Source organism: Onychomys torridus, chromosome 19 (genome assembly GCF_903995425.1).
Source record: "Onychomys torridus chromosome 19, mOncTor1.1, whole genome shotgun sequence".
Lineage (NCBI taxonomy): Eukaryota > Metazoa > Chordata > Mammalia > Rodentia > Cricetidae > Onychomys > Onychomys torridus.
This window is the reverse complement of record NC_050461.1, coordinates 36003329-36027424: the sequence shown is the minus strand read 5'-3', so window position 1 is coordinate 36027424 and position 24096 is coordinate 36003329. Positions and strand designations below refer to the sequence as shown.

Below are 24096 nucleotides of genomic sequence, written 5' to 3'. Positions count from 1 at the left end.
ATAACTAAGTTTGAAATTTGGGAGCTTGTGTTCTAAGATGCCCTAAACTTAGATGGGAAAGTGTGTCTCCTGAACATATGAAAAAGCGCCATATTAATACAGTCTCAGCCTCTGAAATAGGCAAAGTGAGATTGGTGTGAAATGCACTGAACTCACCCTGAAAAAGATGTCAAGGCTTTGTGTAGCTACATGATAACACTGAGACACTGAGATTGATACAGACACATTTCACCTATATATAAATAGCCAGTCAAATAAAAATATAAGGTAAGACATAAAATATTGAATAAAAATTTCCCAGGAAACAAAGTATAATTGCAGTCTTTGTAACAAGTGTCTGCAAAAGACACTGTGCCCAAAAGAGTGGAGAGGAGAGATACAAACAGTCCCTGAGACACTGGCAACATGGAACTAATGGGTTCAGTGTCATACACATCAGTTAGAACCCACTTCTCCAGACAAACAATTTCTCAGAGGAACGCTCTGAAATTAAAACAAGGATGCTGCTCTAAAATTACCCATATAATCAATTCTGAAAAACGCACGTAGAAGAATTGGGCCAAAGCTGACAATTCCTCCATCGTAGCTTGGGTAGCGGCTGCATGTCTTCACTACATTATGGCTTCTACAAGTGAAGAGGGCATCACTTTAAAGAGTGGTTGTTAGGTTGGGCGATGAGCCAGCAGCTGACACTTGAGGCTAATTGCAGTTTTGCTTATCAAAGGGAATAGAATGTGAAAACCATTAGGATCAGTTTGCCACTGACAGTTATGCAGGGAAGAAGCTGCCTATACATTAGAAAGTGGTCTAGTGTTGTCACATACATTAAGTCAAAGGTGACAGGGGTACCCCATCTTCCAATGAGGTGGGAAAGAAGAAGAAGCTGCCAGATCTGGTTTATGAGACAGGTTTCAGTGCCAGCATGGCTAAAACCACTCTACATGCATGGAGCTTTGTCTTTGATGGAAGTCTTTTGTACCCAACACTGAGATGCCATTTTACTCACCTATTTAATACAAGCTGCTTTGAGGGTGCTAGACTTTTTATTTTTATAACAAGACTTTATTGAAAAGCTTCCCACTGTGCCCCAGCAAGGCTGACAATGTCTCCCCAGGTTCCCCTTCAGTCTAAGATCAAGAATTCTCCACAAACAGAAAAACCATCCAGGCTTAGAATAACCAATGGTTTTTAAAGTTCCTATTAAGTATTCTTTTTTCCTCCTGGTAATAAAGCTAGCAAAATTCAACAGAACGTGGCTCAATAAAGTTCAAACACATTTACATCTGTGTGACTCTTCCAAGAGAAGTCAGCTGTGGCAGGGAGGAAAGGAAGGGGTAAGTAAACGTGAGACATCATAGCAATGAGCTTCTACCCAGAAGCGCCTGTAATCCACCTAGAACAGAGGCAGGAGTCTCACAGAAGCACCTGCCCTGCTGTATGCTAATGTTTACTCTTCAGATAGAACTAAAATTAAATAGATCAACACAACAAAAAAAGCGATGAAAAGAAAACACTACCAAGAATGGAGAGCTGGGATGGATGCTCCTTTCCAGCACAAATGCTGACAAATACACTTTCTTTCACCTGTGGAAAAGGCCAGGCAGTCCCTAAGTCAAGGTAAGGAGGAATGTATGTCTGAGCATGTTAGCTGCAAGAGTCTGAAACAGGCAGCCACACTAAAGCAGAAGCCTGGAGGGAAAAGTAGGGTGGAAAACACACAAGGGCATATGGTAATAAAGTCTATAGAGGGTTTGTTTGTTTTTTTGGAAGTAAAACTGGCAAGAGAAAGTAATTAAGCTGATGTCGGCTTCAAAGAATCATCAAGAAGAAAAGCAAAATGGCAGCTGAGCTAGTAACGTTGGAGAGATGGCTGCTGTTGTTCCCAGTGCAGCAGCACTGTGCAGTGCTGACCAGAGGTCTGCTGCCAGCGACTGCCTTTGAACAAGACAGCTTGAGGATTCCCCCGGCGGTCTTATGGCAGCTAGACCAGTCTAAGTACCTTGGCTATAAGGAAAGGACACTCTTGTGTTTTGTTTGGAGTCAAGGTCCTTTGTTCGATCTTTACATCAGGAACGCTACACATGGAATTCATGTTGGGAGTTGGGCTATGCACTTCTGAGTCCTCACCCCTCTTCTATCCTAGAGCCGCTCATGAGTTAAATTAAGACATACCTGCCATAGGTGCCCTGTGTTTCATGTACCAAAGCTGCTGAGGCCAGAACAAATGGTCTAGACGTGTTTGGTTTATAATCCAATACAATCCAAAGAAAAAAACTTTGTGGGCCAAGAATTTCTCTTCGGCATCTACTGAGAATGGAAGCCTTTGTGTATTCAGCATCCTATGGTATGGGATAAGGACCTGGGTCCTGACAACTACCTCTTCCACCTGACCAATGATCTAATACTAAGACTCATCCCATTGATCAGGGCTTTGATCAAGTAGAAGGCAAGAAGTCTAAATCTACACTAGCTGGGGCCAATGAGTTGGGTATGAGATTTCCTCAGTCAGTAAGATATTAAAAGTTCTACTACCAGAGCTGAGATTCGATTCTATTGGCGATTTTCCCAAATACTATATTTTCTAAGAATCTAGGAAATGGGATGCACAGTCCCTGGGGTGAAAGATGGGACACTTGGAGAGGCTGTTTTCATCCCCAAAAGGTCTATTAGGCACTGGGCTGGGGACATAAATGAATTCTTGAGCATAGGAACCAGTCACCGATCCCTCAATAACTTCTGATGTGGCAGACAAGCTCCATGGCAGAATTACACCAAGAGCATGATGAGACTCAGAGGAGTGGGCCATGTCTACATGCCAGGGTGAGAAAAGACCTCGTCCATCTTCAAGGCCAACAAAATAAGGAAGAAAGGTTGTAGACAATATACAGGAGGTGATCGTGATGGAGAGGACAACCTGAATATGTCCCCCTACTTCAGAGCCCCATACAAAGCAGAAACATTGGGTTATAAACCGAGCACTTCTTGACAGTTGTTCAGGTCTCGGCTTTGGTATATAAAATACACATCATCTATGGCAGGTATGCTTTACTGCAACGTAGGAATGACTCTAGGATATAGATGGGGTAATGACTGGGCAGTGCTAGTGAACTCTACAAGAGGCGGGGCGTTTCACCAAACATGGCTGGGGAAGGTTGACCAGGAAAGGACACACTGTAGCTGTGGGATCTTCCTGGCAGTGTGAACGCAGGACCAGACCTGGGGGTGGGGAGGGGTGGGGGCGCGTGAATCCTTCACATAGCCCTAGGCACACAATCTAAGGGAATACTAACACCTCAGGAAGATAAAGCTTAATATCTCATTTAAAAATCAACAATTAATTCAAAAATGTGAAACAAACAACAAATCCTTTAAAGACAGGATCTAATTGTTTATCTTGGTCTCACTTCAGTCCTGATCTCAGATAAGAGACTCACTGTGGAAATATGACAAACAAAATGGGATTGTAAATCTGAAAGCCCACCAGGTCTACCAATGCAGTGGAGACCCAAGGTGTCTGAGTTTATTTAGATATGAAAGGAAAAGCCCCTTTTGTATGGATTCACACAGAACCATGCCAGCTAGGGTATCCAAATTCACTGCTACCCATACATGGGATCTGCAATCCACTGGAGAGAAGAGAGGGCTGGGCAGGTGGGGAGACAGGATACTGAGGGGCAGAGAGTACTGGGAAAGTCCCTCTAATGAGGGAATCCCTGGGGAATGGGCTGGCAAGTTGAGACCCATCTGGGAGAAGCAACCATCACAAATAACAAATAACAATGCTATTGAAAGGCCCATGTTTCAGGGATGAGCTCCTGCCCTTTCAACGGATGGAGAAGAGAAATGATAAACTGCAAATTTCAGGTAAGACAGACTCGGGTATCTGAATAACCAAGCCTTGCCTTGGGAGCAAGGACTAGGACACACAGAAAAGGATGACATAGTGATTTGCAAACAGATAAATATTGTTGAAAGATGTGCCACCTCAAGGGGGCTTCGGCTTGGTGTTCCCTGCTAGATAAGGCAACCACTGGGCCTGAAAGTTATCATGAAAGCAAACATTAGTTTGGTCTGTGATATGACCAAACTAATAGGAGCTTTAATGCAAACTTTGATGACTGTTTTATCATTGGGTCAGAAAACTAGAACCACAGTGGAATCATTGACCATGGGTGGCAGTCTGACCTGGTCAGAAGTATTTTACAAAGTCAGTGCTAGGAAGCACCCTGAACTGACTGTGTATAAAACAAGGAAGATATGGAAATGACTGCCCTAGCTGTGGGGGCCCACACAGGTTTCCTACTGAGATCTGAACTTGCTTTACCCAGCAGGGCTGCATTAGAGGATGGCTTGACCACGTGCATGGTCACCAGGTGTCTGGGATGGTCTGCACATGCCTGTGCTGGGGGGGGGGGGTCTTTTGCTCTACCCCCTGGCATTCCTTTAAAAGCCCTTTAGTAGAGACAGAAGGGGCTGGTGGGTTTGGACCCAGGCCCTCCCGAGGCTGTCCTGCGATTTCTGTCTGACTCTCTCCTCTATGTTTCTATCTACAGATTCCTCATTTCTCCCTGCTCAAAAGTAGAGGGAGCTGATCTCCCTCACCCACTCTACAGCACAGCCTGCACTACAGATGGCCTCCTGAGTAAAGGGTTGCTGCAACTGCACCTGAATTGATAGTTCTTATTGGATCTTCCCAAACCGCAGGTACAACCCTGAGGTTCAAGGCGATGGAGGTAGGGACCCAAGGGTAGGAGAGTACAACCTCTGCCTGACAAATCAGGACCACAAATTCTCATCTCCAAAGTCAAAAGCAAAGCTAAAGGAATGGCAGGCAGAAGGATGAAAATGATTATCCACTTACCAATTTAAGGAATAGGCCAGAGGACAAGTTCATCACACCTTTCTGCATAGGCAGTGTCTCCTGATGGCTCTTTAACTTCCACTAGGGTGTTCCTCCCCAAATATGCACAATGTATTCACCAGTCATTCAAATCGTGCATATTCATTTGCATGCACGCACGCACCCTCCTATGAGAAGTCTTTAAGAGCAGTCGCCTAAGCAGGGGAAGGTAATAAATACAACACAGGTCCCTCAAGTGCTCTCATTACTAATGTGCACAAACGATCAAAGCCATATTGGTGATTATTTATCGGAACGGGTCATCTACTTAGCAGGAGAGCGAGCGTGAAAAAAGGAAGACCAAAAGCATAGCACAGCCCACGTGTTGGGTATCAGAATGAGTGCCTCTGGCCCCGTCCAAATCAAGGTTTTAGAGATGCTGCCCTCAAAAAATCAGTCATCAATCAGTCAATTGATAAACGCAAAACAACAGCAACAAAGAGAGCACAACACAGGGCCTGGCAGATGAGTCAATCTCCACGTGAAAGAACGGACTCACAACAAGGAATCCCAGTTGATGTGTCTCTGTCGTATCTCATTGTACCGTGTCCCTAATAACAACACAGTGTAGCTATTCACCCTGATGTCCATTCCATAGCTCCTCTTTGCTCTAATTATGGCTTCTTCTTCTTCCTGTGTTCTCTAGGAGGCTCTGAGAGGCTCCCACTGCTATGGCTCACGGGCCTCCCGAAGCCTCCTTATGCAAGTATGAATGACTGTGACAAATTCATGCCACGGAACAGCCGTGTTTGTCTTCAGTCCTGCCTTCTAGAATTGAAAGTCTCTGACAGGAGCTAGCTGATAGGCCTGTTCACACAGCTCAGTACCTGACGAGACAACGTTGGATGAACTTTGCTGTGCACCTAAAATAGAGTGATGCACATTCTGCTGTCTACAAAGGTGATGCTACAGTTCTCCGTCACCAGGATAAATACTTCGAATTATATTCTAGATAATGATGGTTCTAGGTAAGGACTCCTGTAGACATATCCATCGATAATTCTTCCTCTGGAGCCCGTCCCACAAATTGTTTACATGTCCTAGGATATACAAGATGCTCAGCTGCCTATGAAATGAAGGTAAACAGCACTGGACAAAAGAAGACCAAAGGCATGTCCCTAGAACCAATAGAATGGTATTGTCTCCAACTCATGTACCCCCCAACACATGACAAAAACGCCAGGTATCTCTTATTATTTTTATTACTATTTATTATGTGGTGGTTGTTGTTGTTGGTGGTGGTGGTGTTTGTGTGTATGAGTGTGTGTGTGCATGTATGTGCCACAATACATGGATGAAGGTAAGAGGACATCTTTGTAAGGCTGGTCCTCTCTTTCCACATGTGGGTCCTTAAGATCCAACTTAGGCACTCAGGCAAGTGTCCTTATCTGCTGAGGCACCTCATGGGGCCACCAGCTGCCTGTGGACAGAGCAGACTAGACTGTCTACTGCCATTGTTATCTGCTAGCCCTGTCCTGGATGCTGAGCCCCCACCACAGACCCAGACCCTCAGAAGCCTCATTTTCACATTGAGAAATACTTTGGTTTGGGAAAAAAAAAAAACCCTGCTGAAGAGTGGTCAATATGATTTTGTTTTTTGCTTATATTATCAAGAAAAATTTAAGATTCAGTTTTCATGTATTTTAAATTTGAGATTTTTTTCCAATATAATTTTAATCACAAAGGCTGTAGTTGCTGCATATTGGAATTATTTAAAATTTCATTTAAGACATATCATCTTTTAAATGTATCTAGTGAACTCTAATTAAGAACCACAGCAACATGAAAACTACTTTAATCCACCAAAAATACGAGAACTAACTCAGCTTTAACAGTAAGAAACACTGCATTGCTTTCTTTTTCCTGGAACTCTCATTTCCATCTACTTCCCCCACAGAATTTTTTCTAAATATAATATGACTTAATGCTTGAAAGGCTTTTATGAATCTCCATATTATTCTTTTTGTAACAAAGTATACATAAAATGATGTTTTTAAGAACGTCCTGGGACTGCAGAGCTTAAAAGTGTTCGATTTCCTTTCACTTTGAGCTATCATTACTAATGCACACAATTGATCCAAAGAACATTAACAATTATTTATAAGAATGTTAATATGTTAACAGGGAAAGAGCAATTTCATTGGAAATACATTTCTAAAGAAATGGATAGGATTTGTTGATTCCTTCAATGAGTCCATTTATCTATGGAAGGGTATTTACCCACTGTTTGTGATAAAGCCTGGCTTAGCATCAATTCTATGTCTGTGTTATTTAATAGATGAAACAATAAGAAACTTTGACTGTTTATGTCTACATGAAATGAAGGAGACTTAGCAAAAGATATTTTCATCTATCATCTTATAGCTGGATTAGGTCTCCTTCAAGTTTGCTGAAAACCAAGAAGTCAAATTACCCAAGTTGTGCAAAGAAATGTTTCCTGTTCTTATCATCATTCCCTGTACTGAAGGACTGGTATTCTCACAGTTCTTTGTGTTCGGATGATGGCTTCCCAACCTAGGACAATCCACCAGAGCAGACCCAGATTGGCAACAGCTTTGCCCTTTTCCTTTGTCATGCAGGAGAGTGACCATGAAAGGTGAGATGGAAAAGCTGGTGTGGCAAAGCCAGTGTTGAGCAAATCAGTTTCAAGAAAGGGTCCACATGGGGGTTGAGAAGCAGGAAAAGACCTCTCTGAACTAGCATGTCTTTATAGTTCTTACAAGGCCTTCTGGGACAGCTCTCTGCTAGCCATGTGGATTGCTGTCATTCTGTCCATTTGCAAATTTTATACAACTTCAATTAACATGGGAGTTCCTACAACATGTCAGTCTGGAGCAGATATGACAGCAGAAGTAATAAACTGCTTTAAAGACAGAAGCATAATTCTTGCTCCATCTACTTAATGGAAGTTCCCAACAAATCACTGTGATATGACAATGTAGAAAACACACTATACAAATAATTGTAAGTTCAGTATTTCTCATAACACCACAGGAAAACCCAGAAATAGTCAAGTGTTTTCATAATAGAAAAACTGCTAAATAAATTAAGTTCCAGCTGTGTGATTAAAAATGCAGTATTTTAATTTGAAGAAAACATTGGAATTAGGAAATGTTTCATTTAGTAGGAAGTAAAAAACAAGCAGAAAACTAAGTTGTAAGAAAAGTATCATATTCGTTTTGTATGTTCTGTATGTATGTGCAAAAGATTTATAAAAAATCTATTAAATCTAACCCTGGCTTTAGTCATTACCCCTATGTGTATGACTGTGAACAATACTCTTTTTTAATTCTTTCTTCCTTTCCCTGTTGTCTACACAGGACATGCATTTCTTTCACAATGAGAAAGAAGAAAAAAATATATACATGGAAAGGCCAGGAAGGCATAGAAATAGGTTCATGACTTAGAGCTTCTTCAGGTGACTTCAGATTCCCTCTAGCAAGATGGCATCCTGCCTGGGCTGGGAGGAACTTAGGCTCACTCCAGGTGGGACTGATTGCATTTCAGGGACAATGAACTGCTCTCTATGTTGCCCTGGAAGGCTTTGTTCCCTGTCCACTCTCAGTTTTAGATCTACCCATTTCTGCCCTTCTGCTCACTGATTTCCCTGGAATCACTAATTTCATTCACACACACACACACACACACACTCCACACTCAGATGGAAATGGACCAGGTCCCCATGAAATACCCTACTTTGTGGACACCAAACAAACCAACAACATAAGATGAAAACTATTCAGCACACGAAATACTGTAAATCAGTGGTTTTCAACCTTGTTATTGCTATGATGACCCTTTAATACAGTTCCTCATGTTTGGTAATCCCCAACCATAAAATTATTTTTGGTGGTATCTCAAAACTGTAATTTTGCCACTTTTATGAATTGCAAAAGTATATATCTGTGTTTTCCGATGGTCTAGGTGACCTCTGTGAAAGAGTTGTTTGACCCATAGGTTGAGAACTGCTGCCATAAACCAAGGCAATCTGGCCTTTAGGAAAACATGGAAGGCAAGTTTTGTTCCTGACATACTACAGTTGCTATCTCTTACCTCAGCAAGTGGGGAGGGATCTTCACAATGGTGTCCAGGCCACTCAGGGTTTCTGTAAAAGAAGATTGTGGAGTTACAAGTAAATATTCAAAGACTGTGATTAATATCTAAATTCTCAAATCTCTGTGCTCTCTGAACTCACTGATGGCTTGTGTTCCCCTTGGAAAATAGAACTAGCTACTTCTCAGTCATCTTTATTTTTAAAATCCTCTTCTCACTTTATTATTGGAAAAGAGAAAGTTAAAAACCAGACCACATTTTCCCACAAGTGAGAGGAATGACCAGCTAAATCCCTAACCTTAGCCAGAATGCCAATTCAATTTACCTACCATTGACCAAGATGTTACATTCTCCCAATCAGAAAATAAAAGCTGTTTGGTTGACAAAATGACTCTGAGACACCACCTTACACCTGTCAGAATGGCTAAGATCAAAAACACTGAAGACAGCTTATGCTAGAGAGGATGTGGAGCAAGGGGAACTCTCCTCCACTGCTGGTGGGAATGCAAGCTTGTACAGCCACTTTGGAAATCAATATGGCGCTTCCTTAGAAAATTGGGAATCCATCTCCCCCAAGACCCAGCTATAGCACTCTTGGGCATATACCCAAGGAATGCTCAATCATACCACAAGGGCATTTGCTCAGCTATGTTCATATCAGCATTGTTTATAATAGCCATAACCTGGAAACAACCGAGATGCCCTTCAACTGAAGAATGGATAAAGAAAATACGGTACATATACACAATGGAGTACTACTCAGCAGAGAAAAACAATGACATCATGAGGTTTGCAGGCAAATGGTTGGATCTAGAAAAAAATTATCCTGAGTGAGGTAACCCAGACTCAGAAAGACAAACATGGTATGTACTCACTCATAGTAGGATATTAGATGTAAAACAAAGATGACTAGACTTCTACACAACTCCAGGGAGGCTACCTAGAAAACGGGACCCTAGGAAAGACACAGGGATCATCCAATGACAGAGAAATGGATGAAATCTACATGAACAACCTGGACAACAGTAGGAGTAATGAAGGGCAAGGTTTGAGGGAAAGAGAGCTTAGGGGAGCAGGAGATCCCAGCTGGATCAAGAACAGAAAGGGAGAACGAGGAATAACAGACCGTGATAAATGAAGACCACATGAGAACAGGAAGAAGCAAAGTGCTAGAGAAGTCCCCAGAAATCCACAATGATACATCCACTGTAGACTACTGGCAATGGTCAAGAGAAAGCCTGATCTGACCTAGTCTGGTGATCAGATGGCCAAACACCCTAAAGGTCATGCTGGAACTCTCATCCAATATCTGATGGAAGTGGATGCAGAGATCCTCGGCCAGGCCCCAGGTGGAGCTCTAGGAGTCCAATTGTCGAGAAAGAGGAGGGACTGTAAGAGTGTGAATTGTTGAGACCAAGATTGGAAAAGCACAGGGACAAATAGCCAAACTAATGGAAACACATGAATTATGAACCAAAAGCTGTGGAGCCCCCAGCTGGATCAGGCCCTCTAGATAAGTGAGACAATTGAATAGCTTGAACTGTTTGGGAGGCACCCAGGCAGTGGGACCCAGACCTGTCCTTAGTGCCTGAGCTGGCTGTTTGGAACCTTGGGCTTACACAGGGACACTTTGCTCAGCCTGGAAGGAGGGGACTGAACCTGCCTGTACTGAATTCACCAGGTTGAATTGAATCCCCAGGGGAGTCTTGGCCCTGGAGGAGATGGGAATGGAGGGGAGGGGCTGGGAGGAAGGTGGGAACGGGGGCAGGAGGGGGGAGGACAGGGGAATCCATGGCTGATGTATAAAATTAAAACACAAATATAATAAATAAAAAAGGAGACAAAAAAGCTGTTTGGTTGAAATATTTTAGTCTCTTAATATATGAATTCATACCAGTAAAGACTTTCAAGGTCACAAGGCACCTTATGGGACATGTGGTAATGTATCTAGTAGCTTTCCTATTATTGAAACACATGGCCCTTTCTGGGTCTTTCTTTGATGTTAAGAGAAATACAGGACTTGCATTTGTTTGTAGACTGTGCTTTCCATGTTATGAGGACATAATGACTTATTGGGAGTTTTTGTTTGAGTAGAGTGAACAAGAATCATGTTTTTGTCTTTAAAACAAATCCATTTCTTCTTCTATCACACCCGCTCCAGACTTACATGTTGTCGGGACTCCTGTGTTAATCACACACATTTGTGACATGGTGGAATGCACCACCTACTTAACCACATTGCAGGTAAGGGTTGTGACTAGGAGGCTCACCCTTAGATCTCATTAATCAAGCCTAAGGCTTGTCACTTGGCCACTGTTTGTGGATAAATGCTACTGTGAATAAATCCTCTAACCACACTGACAATAAAGAGCTAATTATCATGCCCAGCTCCAAACTGTTCTACTTCAGTCGCTCCAACTTGTCTCCAGGCGATCAGCTCCACCACTTAGAGTCCACAAGCTCTGTCAACTTGAACTACTCCCCTTGGGAAAGGACAGAGAAGCCCCTCCACCCCGCTAAGAGATCAGAGAGAACAAGAAACCAGAGATGTCCCTGAGACTGGGGACTAACAGGACACAGCAGGACAGAATCAGGCCTGTTGGAGACAATGGAGCAAAATTTAGTGGCTTTCAGAGAGATGACTCATTAGCAAACCCAGAAAGCAGAGCTGAGCAGGGTCAGCAGTGCCCAGCGATGAGGCCCAGCTGGGATCCGGGAGGACGGAGGTCAGAGCCCAGGATGGGACAGGGTGACAAGAAAATGAAGCCATGAGATGCAGGTCCTAGAGGCAGCCCAAAGGTTAGCAGAGGCCAGCTGTTAGTGTGACAGGGAGCAGTGCTGAGGGTGAGTCAATGCTGCTGGTGAAGGAGAAAAAACGACACCAGATAAACAAGTGTCATGTGCCCTCCAGAGTCAGGGCTGTATTTCCAGCTCAGGGCTGAATACTGCCTGATCCACAGAGGCTGACTGAGCCGGAAGGAAGAGAGAAGAGAACAGGGAAATCGCTCTGAGGGGGAGTGCTTGCCCAGCATGGAAGACTCTGGGTTCGATCCCCAGCACCACCTCCTAAGAACAAAAGGCAGAAGGATGGAAAAGGCAGCCACACTGCTGCCATGAGCGGAGACCCCTCCTCCATGGAAGTGGGACAAGGGTGGAATTCAAGTCAGTTGTCCAAGGGACAATGAAGCCAAGGCCTGAAATATGCAAAACTGTCTTTTCCCGGGACTGCTCTGTTGTACGGGACAGAGTAGCAGGGCAGGGAAGAACACCACAGAAGTACATAAGAGAGCAGAGACAACCTCCTTCCCTCTCTGGCTCCACACTAGTTTGTGGGATGGAAGAAGTCACCCGGGTCCACACTGCTGTCCCTTCATCTCCAGATTTTTGTGGGGGGGGGTGTCTTTTCCTTTTTGGTACTGGGATTGAGTGAGTCCAGGGCCTTTATCCAAGCAAGGCTAGTGTTCTGCCACTGACATACACCCAGTTTCCCCATCTGTAAAGGGAGGTGACTAACATCTGCCCTGTAGCATTCTTAGGACGAGCTAATGAGATCAGTCATTAAAAGCCTGGCCTTAGATGTCAGTGACAGCTCCTGTCTGCTTGATAGACTCCCCGAATGTCAGGCCATACGATGGTTTGGAGACCTAGTGGTGAGAATGGAGATGGTTGGAGAATTTGGAGATCATACACTCCAGTTTCAAACTGTGGCAAAGGCCAGGAAGGAAGATGTAGGGCATTGGTCAAAGGGTGCCACAGGAACCCCACCGCATGGACAGACATCAGGCTCTCTGTGGGAAGTGCTGAGACTGAACATGACAGCAAGTTAGGTAAGTCGATGTTCCAAGAAGAGAGTATAATGAGCTCAGAAGACATCAAGACTTAGTTCACCATGGTGTGGTACACACTTGTAGTCCCAGCTACCACCTCCATAGGCAGCAGGGTCCCTTTGACCCAAGAGACCAGCCTGGACAACATAGTGAGAGCCTAGCTTAAAAACATACCAGCAAATAGACTTAATGAAGGCTTAAAAAGTTTAAATTAAGACCAATGAGATAACTCAACAGCAGGAAAAACAAAAACAAAAACAAAACAAACAAAAAAACACCTGCTACTAACCCTGGTGTCCTGAATTTGATTCCTGGGAGCCTATACAAAGCACATGAATAAAAATGTAATAAGAATTTAAAAAGAAAAAAAAAAGGAAACACCCATTAGATCCCAGCTACAGCCGCTCTTCATGAGGTCACTGGCCTGGGTGTCAGCTTCTCTCACCTGGTGACTGCAGCAGCCTTCTCCTTGTCCCTGGCTCTGGCTCAGCAACTATCCTGAAGCATTAATCTAATTAATCTTTATCAATAAAAAATTGGGAGTCAGATATCGGGTAAGAACCTGAAAGATCAGAGAAGCAGGAGCAGCCATCAGTCACTTCCTACCTCTACTATTCCTCCGTCCAAAGGGGGAGATCCTCTCTCAGTCCCGCCTTACTACTTCCTGTCTCCTCTCCATCTACAGTCCTCCTCCAAACCCTATGGTTAACTTTGGTCAGCTAGTTGCTGGCTCTACCCTCTGACTCTAAGCAGGCTTTATCTGTCAGAACACATTCAAAATATCACACATTCCCCCATTTTGGTCTAAATATAAAGGGAAGGTTTTAACTAACATAGTATAACTATATATAATAAGTACAATAACTATATATAAATATATACATATATAAGAATTACATTAACAATGTCTAGTCTATTTGCATTTCTGACTTGTGTATAGTCTATACTTGTATTAATACAGATATGTATGTTACCTTTAAAAGTTTGTGTATTTTCAGTGCAAGGAAACCAGACACCAATAAAAACCAGATGGCCCAGGTGATCCAATATCCAGAACAGCTTCAAAGCTGCTGACTGAGATGATGCAGCCTCACAGAATACTCCAGTCAGGACTTGACCATAATCTGGAATTTTCTTGGGGTCCCCCAAAGATTACCAATGCCCCAAAAAGGATTATAGATGTTTGTCTTTGTTTAGGGGGATTGGTTACAAATTATGATTGGTCATGGTAAAAACAACAGCAACAACAACAAACTAACCAAGGGAGTTAGATTAAAAAATCTCTTTCTAAAAGAAAAAAGGGGGATAGGATACAGAAATGATAGGATAAAAGGTAGATTACTGAATCTACTTTAATCCAAAAAACAACTATTAATCATAAATATTTTACATTGGAATGGATTTTAGGTTACTGATACAAATTTAAAGTTAATTTTTGTTATATTGTATGTAATATTTCTTTTACAAGTATTTACATAATATTTCTTTTGTTTAGGTTATTGTGTTTATACAGCTCATTTAAAATATAATATAATTAAAATATAGGTTAATAGTCAAACTTATAGTCAGTCATATTAGGTATGTTTTCAAGGTCATATAAAGATATATTTAAATAGATAGTCTTCAAATACTTCAAAGACCTATAGAATATGGCATTTAATATGTTTAATAATCCAAGGCTTTCTATGACAGTGAGACATGTCTGCTCCTGGCAGAACCAATGTATTTCAGAGAAGATGATGGGCATTGAAGAAACTCCATATGGAGTTTGTTTTCTTTATGCCAAAAGCTAACCATGCAGGCAAAGAAACTGTCCTTGCCTCAATTGCTGACAGTTATTGTCCAAACTGGACCAACAGGACACAAAAGAAAGCTCCTACCGAACTTTGCCATGACAAGGTAGGACAGTCCTTCAAAATTTCCTGCTTCTGAGAAAAGTCTGTCAGATATACTAGACCTATGGGCCAAAGATTGATGTCCCAATGTTATAGAAGAGCTTTGGGTGACTGTCTAGGCAGTCTAATGTCCCTGTTGTTAGGTAACATTTCACCCTTTGGGGGTCTTTGACAGAGCTGAAGACTAGATAGTCATAGTTTTTCTTAGTTATAATAAAAGATAAATTAGATAAAAATTTTAGACTCACCAAGATAGGTTGGATAATTGAGTATTTTCTCTAAATTTGTCAAATACAAATGGACTGGATACTGTTACTATAATTCTTAATAACTGTTTTGTTGTATATAATTGTACTACAATAAAGTTAAAACATTCCTTTTAATTAGACAAAAAGTGGGAAATGCTGTGGAAAAATCCTTCTGTACACTGTGAATATGTATCACTCTCATTGTTTAATAAAAGCTGACAGGCCAGTAGCCAGGCAGGAAAGCCATACTGTTAAGATCAATCCACATGAGTCTGTTTAATGGGAAATTGGGATTTATTAAAATATAAATTGTGAAAATATACTTATGGATATAGAACTGAGTAAGCAGCTGAAGTTGTCCTCTGCCTCTGCCCAGTAGTGAAACCACCTGGCTGTCCAGTGTCCAGTCACACCAAGAAGAGACATGTCACCCCTCCCTCTTCCCTTTTAAGAGGTCACATACCCAGGCAGGAAGTCACATACACAGGCAAGAAGCACTGCCTCTATTGGGCTAGGTAGCCCAAGGTCATTGGCTGGAGAATGATGGGAAAAAGGAGTAAGGGGAGTCAACAGGAGCCTCAGAGGGAGCAGGACATGCTAGAGGACAGGTAAAGCCATGAGCCATGTAGCAGAATGTAGATTAATAGAACTAGGTTAATTTAAGTTGTAAGAGTTTTTAGTAATAAGCCTGAGCTATCGGCCAAGCATTTATAAGTAATACAAGTCTCAGTGTGGTAATTTGGAAGCAGATGCTGGGAGGGGAAACCTCCACCTACCCTATCCTGTGTTCTCTTCTCAACATGGCAGATGAAGAGACATACCCCAGTCAGGTTCTGCTTTCCTCCAAATGGCTCTTCACCTGATTTTAAATAAAAGCCAACCCTCAGTGTATCCAACAAAGACCTCCATGAGCTCTCTTACTTCCTCCCACCATTGACTTCCTGGGATCCCCCCAGCCTCTATGTACTTCCCTAAGTCACAACCTTCCTCACAATCTCCCTTTCAAGTCAGCCTCCCCTAAACATTCTATTGAGATAGCAGCTCCATTTCCCCTCCAAGGGCTTCCTATCTCAGTTACTACTTTATGTTTTCTAGTAGGTTTTGTCACTATCCGAGTTGACACACATGTTTCTACTTATCTTGCTCATTGGCTGTCATCACTCCAGCCGTCCATGAACACCACGCTGGACCTTTTTGCCTGTTTTGCTCCCTGTGGTAGCAGCACTGAGAACAGCACCTGGCACACTGTAGGTGCTTACTATGTATTTGTTGAGTTAATAAAGGAATGGGGAGGATAGCAGGCATCAGTCACCGAAAGAAGCTCAGTGTGGCTGAAGTTCACAGTGTCAGAGGGCGGGCACTACAGGATGGGGCTGCCAGACAAGTGGAGGCAGTCCACATGAGACCTAGCAGAACACACTGAGGGCTCTGTTTCACACTAGTGAGTGCCATTCAGCTAGTCAGCCTATTCATCTGACATGGAATGAGCAGATTAGGGTTCCCAGGCGGTACTGCTTGGACAATAGCTTGAGAACGTCCAGAAGCAACAAGGAGGAGCACCCAAGATGCTATTTCAGGCCAGGACAGTGGGCAATAGAGGGAGAGAGACGTGGACAGTCTGGAGATACAGCTAGGAAGTAAACAGAAGCAGAACTTAGAGCAGGTTGGCTCACAAAGTACATTAATATATGTGGGATAACTCTCAGTTCCAGGTCAAGCAACTGGACAAGGGATAGTACTCCCTGAACACCTAGGAAGTTCACAGGATCACTCTGGGTCATACTAACTTCAGGCACCTTTATGTCACTCAAGAAGAGATGTTGAAGTAATTCATCACATTGGCCCCGGGATGTGAGGGACCAGGGATGCGAGAATTGGATGAGTCTGACTCCTGTTGACCCAAGGTAACTCAAGAACCATAGTTTCACAGGAAGTGGCTGCAGCAAGACAAAGCTAGCATCCAGCTACACCTGCTGTCTCTGGCGGAAGTCAGGTTAGATTGGAGTGGGGCAGAATGGGAGGCAAAGATGTGGGCACAGTCGCTATAGACTTCTAATAAGCCTGACAGTGGAAGGCTACCTGTGGGAGAGCCGGTAGCTGGAAGGGAAGGATGGTGGTGAGGTAGATGGTCCTTTGCCTAATTGGGTTTCTTGCCTCTAATTTCATTTCCTTTTCTCTTGATATCTCCCAAATACATTCCTCATAAGTCCTGTATAAACAGTTAAAGGAATTGTAAAATGGGGGCATGGTGCTTCCCAGGTATAATTCCCAGCTGCCTCCTTTTCATTTTCTGGGCCAGTCACAGCCTCAGGAATTCTCAGATCTGAGGGAAAACTCTATTCTTGCAGGTTCCGCTCTTCCAAACCCACTCACACTTTTCTACTCAGAGCATTAGCACTGGCAAACAAGAGTCTGGATAGCATAGAGCAAGGGGGAATGCATACCTAGCCCTTGCTACTTATTCTGCAACTATCAAGAACACTAACTTTTAGAAACATTATGACAAACAAAAAATGTCCAAGTTAAAAAAAAATGTATTAAAGGAGCTGGTGAGATGATTCAGTGAGTGAACGCACTTACTACCAACACTGACAATGTGAGTTCAATTCTCAGAACCCACATTGTAGAAGGTCTGGCCTCTACATGCATGCTCTTGCATCCACTCCCACATAAATAAATTTTAAAAAGTTAAATGAATTAAAGAAAATCTTACATTGGAAAATAGATGTACGGTATGATCCCTTTGAGAAAGGGGTAGCTTTTAAATGTACCGTGGTGCTACCACTAGGTAGTGAGATAACAAATCATTTTCATTTTTTCTTTATACTGTTGTAATACTTTGTAATATTCTAAACCTAACATATGACTCTAATGAATTAAGTATGAATAATATTTGAAAGCACAGGGGTTAGTAAGAGTTTATTTATGTATTGAAAGCTGTGTCCTCAAACTATAGGTGCAGAAACTACTAAAGTTCCAACACGCCATGCTTATGCTCACAGAGGCCAGTACTCTGCTGGACCTTTAATGTCATAATTGACCAGTATCCACTCTCCTGCTTTCTCAGCAACACTCTTAATTTTGCTCTAAGGAAACCATCTTTCCTTTGCCCCAGGATTCAATTGTCTCCATAGTGTGGGTCTGATCCCGTAATCTCAGTGTTTTAGTTGGGTACAACATAGGTTCAGGCATAGTCACATGACTCTTCAGGACATAGAGAGAATCCAAGAAGCCAAGGGCCATGTAGGTGTGACTAGAAGAGCCATATGGTCTAAATGTGGTGATGACCTGTCCCTCCAGAGTTGGTATAAGGAAGGAATCTTGAGATGGTGAGAATACCTCTTCTCTCCTTAGAGCAGTGGTTCTCAACCTTCCTAATGCTGTGACCCTTTAATACAGCTCCTCATGTTGGGGTGACCCCCTAACCTTAAAATTATTTTTGTTACTACTTCATGACCATAATTTTGCTTCTGTTACGAATTGTAATGTACATCTCTGTGTTTTCTGATGGTCCAAAGGGGTCACAATCCACACATTGAGAACCACTGCCTTAGATGATCTAGGTGCTGCTGTTGATGAAAGCAGGGTGGGGTGGTGTCTCAGAAATAGAGAGCAGAAACGTCTAACAAGTGTTGCCAGGTTCTTGTTTCCATCAGAGAGAGAATTTAGAGATGTCACAAAATAAGTAAATAGGGAGAAGACTTTGGCAGACCAAAGAATGGCGGCTTCTGAGTTACACCCCAATTTTAGGTAGCTGAACTTTAAGGAAGGGGAGTTATTCACAGAGGACTGAGAGAGGAACTGACTTTCCCACAGAAAAGGCTTTTCTCCCCTTTCTGTCCTCATCTGGAGTGTTGAGGTTGAAGCCGACAATTCTGCCAGACTAATGATGTGGAAATGCCATCACAATGAAGCCAAGGGAAGTTAGCAAAGGTCTGGGTTAGCCATGGTGTCCCAGCTGGTTTTTCACTGTTTGAGCAGTCACATAATGTCCTGTCCTGCTGTAACATAGCTCTATGATTGCATCAGCTTCTAGAAAGTTTGCCTCACTGCCCCCCCCCAACCCTACCTGGCTTACCTTATGACTATAGAGATGACCTTTCTCTCTTGAGATGACTGCTGTCCCATCACAGTCTAAAGAAAGATGACTGTGTGTTCTAGTTTAATCTCTGTTGCTATGATAAGTACCATAAGGTTTATTTCAGCTTATAGGTTACAGACCTTCACTGAAGGGAGTCAGAGCAAGAACTTGAAGCAGACACCACAAAGAAAAGCTGCTTTGGGGGTTGTTGAAGCCACACATCCAGCTACCTTTCTTATACAGCTTATACCCCCCTGCCTAAGGATGGTGCTGCTCACAGTGGTCTGGATCTTCCAATATCAATTAGCAATTAAGAAAATGCCTCATGGCCATAGTCACAGGCCAGTCTGATCAAGGCAATTCTTCAGCTGAGGCCCTTTCTTCCCAGGTGACTCTAACTAAGTCCAACACCATGCTCCCCACAACAGTCTGAGTAGAGATGACCTACCCCCTCTCCTAAGAGACCCTAAGTAGGGGTGAGGATGAAACCAATCTCCCAAACCATCTAAGTGGGGGATGACCCCACTCTCCCAAGATGGTCTAAGTTTATGGACACCCAAAGTCCTCCTAAAGCATGTCAACCAACTCACAAAGATGAAGACAAGGTCCTTAAAACTATAAAATTTCAGACCAACCCAAACCCACAGTTATTCTTTTAAGGGACATTTAATGGCTGGAGCAAGTAAATTGTGTGGTGCTGGTCAGCTTTAACTAGTCTTGTCTTTGCACTCAACATATTTCCCAATTATCTTTCCCCTCATAGCTCTACACATGCCAACTCCAAAGTAGTAAGTGCTCTAAGAGAGTCTGGAGGGCAGGGCTCTGAGCCAGCAGAGTAAATGATTCTGCTGAGGCGGGCCGTGAAAGCTTCCTGTGTGAGCAAGGCCTTGGAGCATCTGGAAAAGGAATTCCTGGCAGAGGGTATCAGGCAAAAAAATAAATAAAATAAAATAACTGCTATGCATGGTGTCATCAAGAAAGTGCCACAGCAAACTGCCACCAGGCCCCAGAACTCTTGGGGGGGGGGGGCAGTAAGACAGGGAACTTGCCTAGATTCTTAAGTACATTCTTAGAAATTTGCATGTTAATCTATTTTTAAAAAAAATACGAGGGCCGAGCCGTGACAAATGTCTTCTCGTAAAAACCTTGACTTGGTGGTGGGAAATGGAGAAATATAGATGACAACAAAAAGCGACTTCCTAGGCCTTCGTTTATACTGCATATCCCACCCCCTTCAGCAAACTCTGGTTTGTGGAATACTTCACTACAGGGGAGGTCTGAAACGTTGGCTTAAAAAAACAGCAGAAAACAAAAACAAAGCACTCTCAGCTTCTGTGTTCTTCAGATGAGATCTCCACCATCTCCCCTTCCTCCCACGTTCAGACCCCATTCTTTGGCCTGTTTTCCAGCTCTAGTTATTCCCATGTACAAAGGAATGCTCCGTGCTATTATTTAACTGTCATAGCCCCATCTCTCATCTTGCTAATTATAGAATAATCAGTACGTGACAAAAGGGACCACATCTATTCTTACCGTCAAGGTGCATGCAGAGCTCGACCCAGAAAAAATCTACCTGTCCTCAGCTCTGGGCTTCCCTAGTAGCTGCAAGGGCTAAACAACACTGGTTTAAAGTCAAGGTGTTGAATATCAAATCTCCAACTTATTAAAAACACTGGCTTACTCTCCACCTCTGTGTTTATCACAGTCAGTTTCATTTACCGCAACCTGATCATGAATATGAGAATGGCATGTTTCATGCACGGTCAGGCCCCTCTTTATTATGTCACCCAGCCATCTGTGACCCTTCGTTAGAGAGGCCATTGGGAATCTAGTTTGGAAGCACCGCTGAACGACAATGGCCACGCTGAAACGGCACTGTGGCTTTAAGAGCCTGGCTGCTCTCAGCTAATCCATTTTCATTTAGCAGTAAAGTAAAATGGCCAAGCATTAGTTCTACCTACAAGATAAACTCCGTGGGCAATCACTGAGACACTTTAGTCACCATGCAGAGATTAAACAAAGGATGCTGTTGCTGTGATTGGCTACACACACACACACACACACACCACACGTACGCAAACATATGTGAATTAAGACCTTCCATCAGGATAGCATAACCTGAAACACTATGTGAATTCTGCCTTTGGTGAAACGCCAACTAAAGGCACTTCTGTGTCTTTTTATTATTATTATTTTTATTTTTCCAGGTTGCACACAGCACAGAATCGTGACAAGCACTGACTGGATTTTATTTCAATGGAAGGGGCTCTATTTTTTAATGGACTGGTTACCAAGGCGTCACAAGCAAGGGGTTCACAGAACTGTCCAGGTTCCTTTTAGGCCTTTCCTTTTTTAAAAAGCATCTCTGTTACCCCAAGTATGCGCTGGCTGGCTGTTGCAGCTCCATCCCCATCCTTGGGTGCCTCGGTCTTGCCTAATTGATATGTCATTACGTTTATTTTCTGCTCGTGAGGTCTGCAGCCTACATGATGGGAAACGCTCATTTGCTACCGGGAACTTGCTTCAATCTTAGCACGGCTCACCAACTAAAAGTCCACCTGTCTGAGGGGCAGGTCAATAACAGAACTGCAGGAATAACCCAATTCTTCCCGACTGTTCCGCTATTTTCCATGCACAATAGCCGTAAAAGCGAATACTTAGCAAGGTGGTCTCTCTCAGGAAAATCAAATTAAACAAGCCTTCCTTCCTGGTTCCACTCACGAACGTTTGAGAAGAGGGCTGTTGCTTTAATTAACTCTCCTCTTCCTCCAGACGCCTGGGCATCAGGGCCCTGATTTCATGCAAGCTGGGACTCCTCGCTTGGCCATGGGGAACCCGTGTCCACCGGGCGCTGGGGACCCAGAATGGGGACGCCTCCTACCAAACGCAATGGTTCCCATTTGAGGTTTGGGAGGAGGTAAGGAGAGCAGAACGGAGACAGCTGGATGCCCAAGATTTCCATATCCTGCATGTTCTCGCAAGCAACTCTGGCAATTGCGCGGCAGGCATCCATAACCCATACTCGGTGACAGTCCCTCCCTCCCAGGGGCCGCGTGGGGCCGGTGGTGATCCGGGAGCAGTTGTCCCCGCGCACCGCCCTCGCTTACCCAAGGCCCAGGTGCAGCTCTCCTTGATGGCTTTGTATTTGCTCCCGGACGCGTCCCTCTGCAGCTTCCTCAAGATCTCTTCCATCTTGGCCTATCCCAGAGCCGGGCCACCCGACTGGGAGAGCGTGCGGAGGACGCGCCTAGGCGGCCGCTGCGCTCGTCCCCATCGCGTTCCGCGGCCACTGATGAATCACGCCCGTTCCACGCCGCGGGGCCACGTCAGCCCCGCCGCCACGCCCGTAGCCACGCCCGCCGGGTCAGGTGCGCTCCCCAAACCCCGGGACGCTGGAGGCTGGGGCCTCCTATTTCGCGCCCAAGCGGAACTGGGGGACCCGGCTTCGTCCGAAGGTGGGAGTCAGCGGCTGGTTGCCGGCCGGGCTCCGCCCGAGGGCGCCTCTAATCCACTGAGTGTGGGAGCGGTGGGCAGAGGGCAGTGAGGGGCCCGGGTGTTTGTGCCCATCATCTGCCACCACGCCGGATCCCTGCATCCCGAGAGCCGCTACACCCGGGTGTCCTGGCACCAAAACAGTCATATATTCACTAAATAGTAAGCAGCTGGTCCCCTCCCCGTGTCAGGCTGAGGCCATCCAGTGGGGACTATGCCATATGTCTGCCTGCAGGGAGCTTACATGACAATGTATTAGACTCATACATTACACGCTAATACAAGTCTCTAATAATTAGAGAATTGGATGTGAGAATTAAATCATAAAAGGTTTAGAAGAGGATTAAAATGAGTACACTTATATTGGTACACGGAGATTTCTACCAAACCAGCTAAGGCAGAAATTGCAAACAAAAATCAATAGATTTAATTGACAACTTAAAACCTTGCAACAGCTCAGCAGTCTGTCTGTGGGACGACCCTGGATGTAAGAAATGAACAGCCCCGTAGTTAGGCGAGGAAACCAGGCCTCAGTTACTTCCCAGGCAACAAGAGTTGTATTCCACACACCGGGAATCCAAAGATATTAATTGAAACAAACAAACAAACAAAAAACACCCTTCACCAGCAGGTGAATATAGAAAAATTAGAAGTTCAAGGTCATTCTCGGCTAGTCTGAGACCAGCTTAGATACATGAGACTGTTAAAAATAAATACTAAAAAAAAAAAAAACTCTCATACTGGCTGAGTTGTTTCCCTCTGAAGCAAGGGGCACACTGGCCAGGGACAGCTGAGGCCTGCTGGGTTTGGGTAGGCAGGGAAAGCCACGGGAGCTAAGGCAGAAGGAAGCCAGAGGCTCTGTCTGCTATTTGAGTGACTTCAGGTGTTCTCCTGGTGGTAGGAGGTCCCTCTACTGGCTGTTCGGGGAAAAGCGGCCTGAAGAAAGGCAATGACGTTGCCTTGAGAGCTGTGGTTGGAAGTGAGGAAGAGGTGAGAAGCGAATTCCGTTTTTATTAGAAATGTATTTGTAGTGAGAGGGATGCCGTCCGCAGAGAGGGTGCTGGCTGGGGGCAATGTGGGCAGGTTTCACAGCAATCTAGATTCAGTTGGGCTTTGGGTGGGTGGGAAGGGAGATGTCTGAGAAAAAGCAGAAGGATTTGATGGCTGAACAGAGAAGGAACGGCATGCCTTAAGGGAAGGCATTCAGGAAATGAGAAGACCCCGTTTCGTAAGGTAGAGATGACTGTGGAGCAGGGGCTTGGAAGAGGGAATAGACAAGCTCGATTTAACACGGTCTGATTGAAGAGATGTTGACGCGTTTGTCGGGTATTTTACCGAAGGGCAGGAACTCCGATTAGAATTCTGGGATGGGAGGGAGGATTTCAGTCCCTTCAGTATATCAAGTGCTTGCTGTCAGAGGCCTGAAAGGGAGGGCAGGACCTGAGACAAGGGGCAGAGGAGCGTGAGGAGGAGGAGAAGAAAGATGAAGGTAGAAGGTGAGAGATTCCAGGAGGGAAAGGCAGTCAGGAAGGAAGTGTCATAGGAAAGTGTTCAAAGGGGAGGGATTGTTGACTGCTCCTTGGCTCTTTCAAAATGCCAG

General features: G+C 44.1%; 1 protein-coding gene across 1 annotated transcript in view; it reads right to left on the bottom strand.

Annotated features, from left to right (window-relative positions):
* Window positions 1–22609, bottom strand: part of Arfgef3 (ARFGEF family member 3) — a 158438-nt gene extending 135829 nt beyond the window's left edge. The window contains exons 1-2 of the mRNA XM_036168548.1: window positions 22112–22609; window positions 8954–9005 (exon numbers count right to left, since the gene is read on the bottom strand). Coding sequence (XP_036024441.1) covers window positions 8954–9005; window positions 22112–22196 — 137 coding nt within the window. The 5' untranslated portion in view covers window positions 22197–22609. The remainder of the gene's footprint in view (window positions 1–8953; window positions 9006–22111) is intronic.
* Between the last annotated feature and the right edge of the window lie 1487 nt (window positions 22610–24096).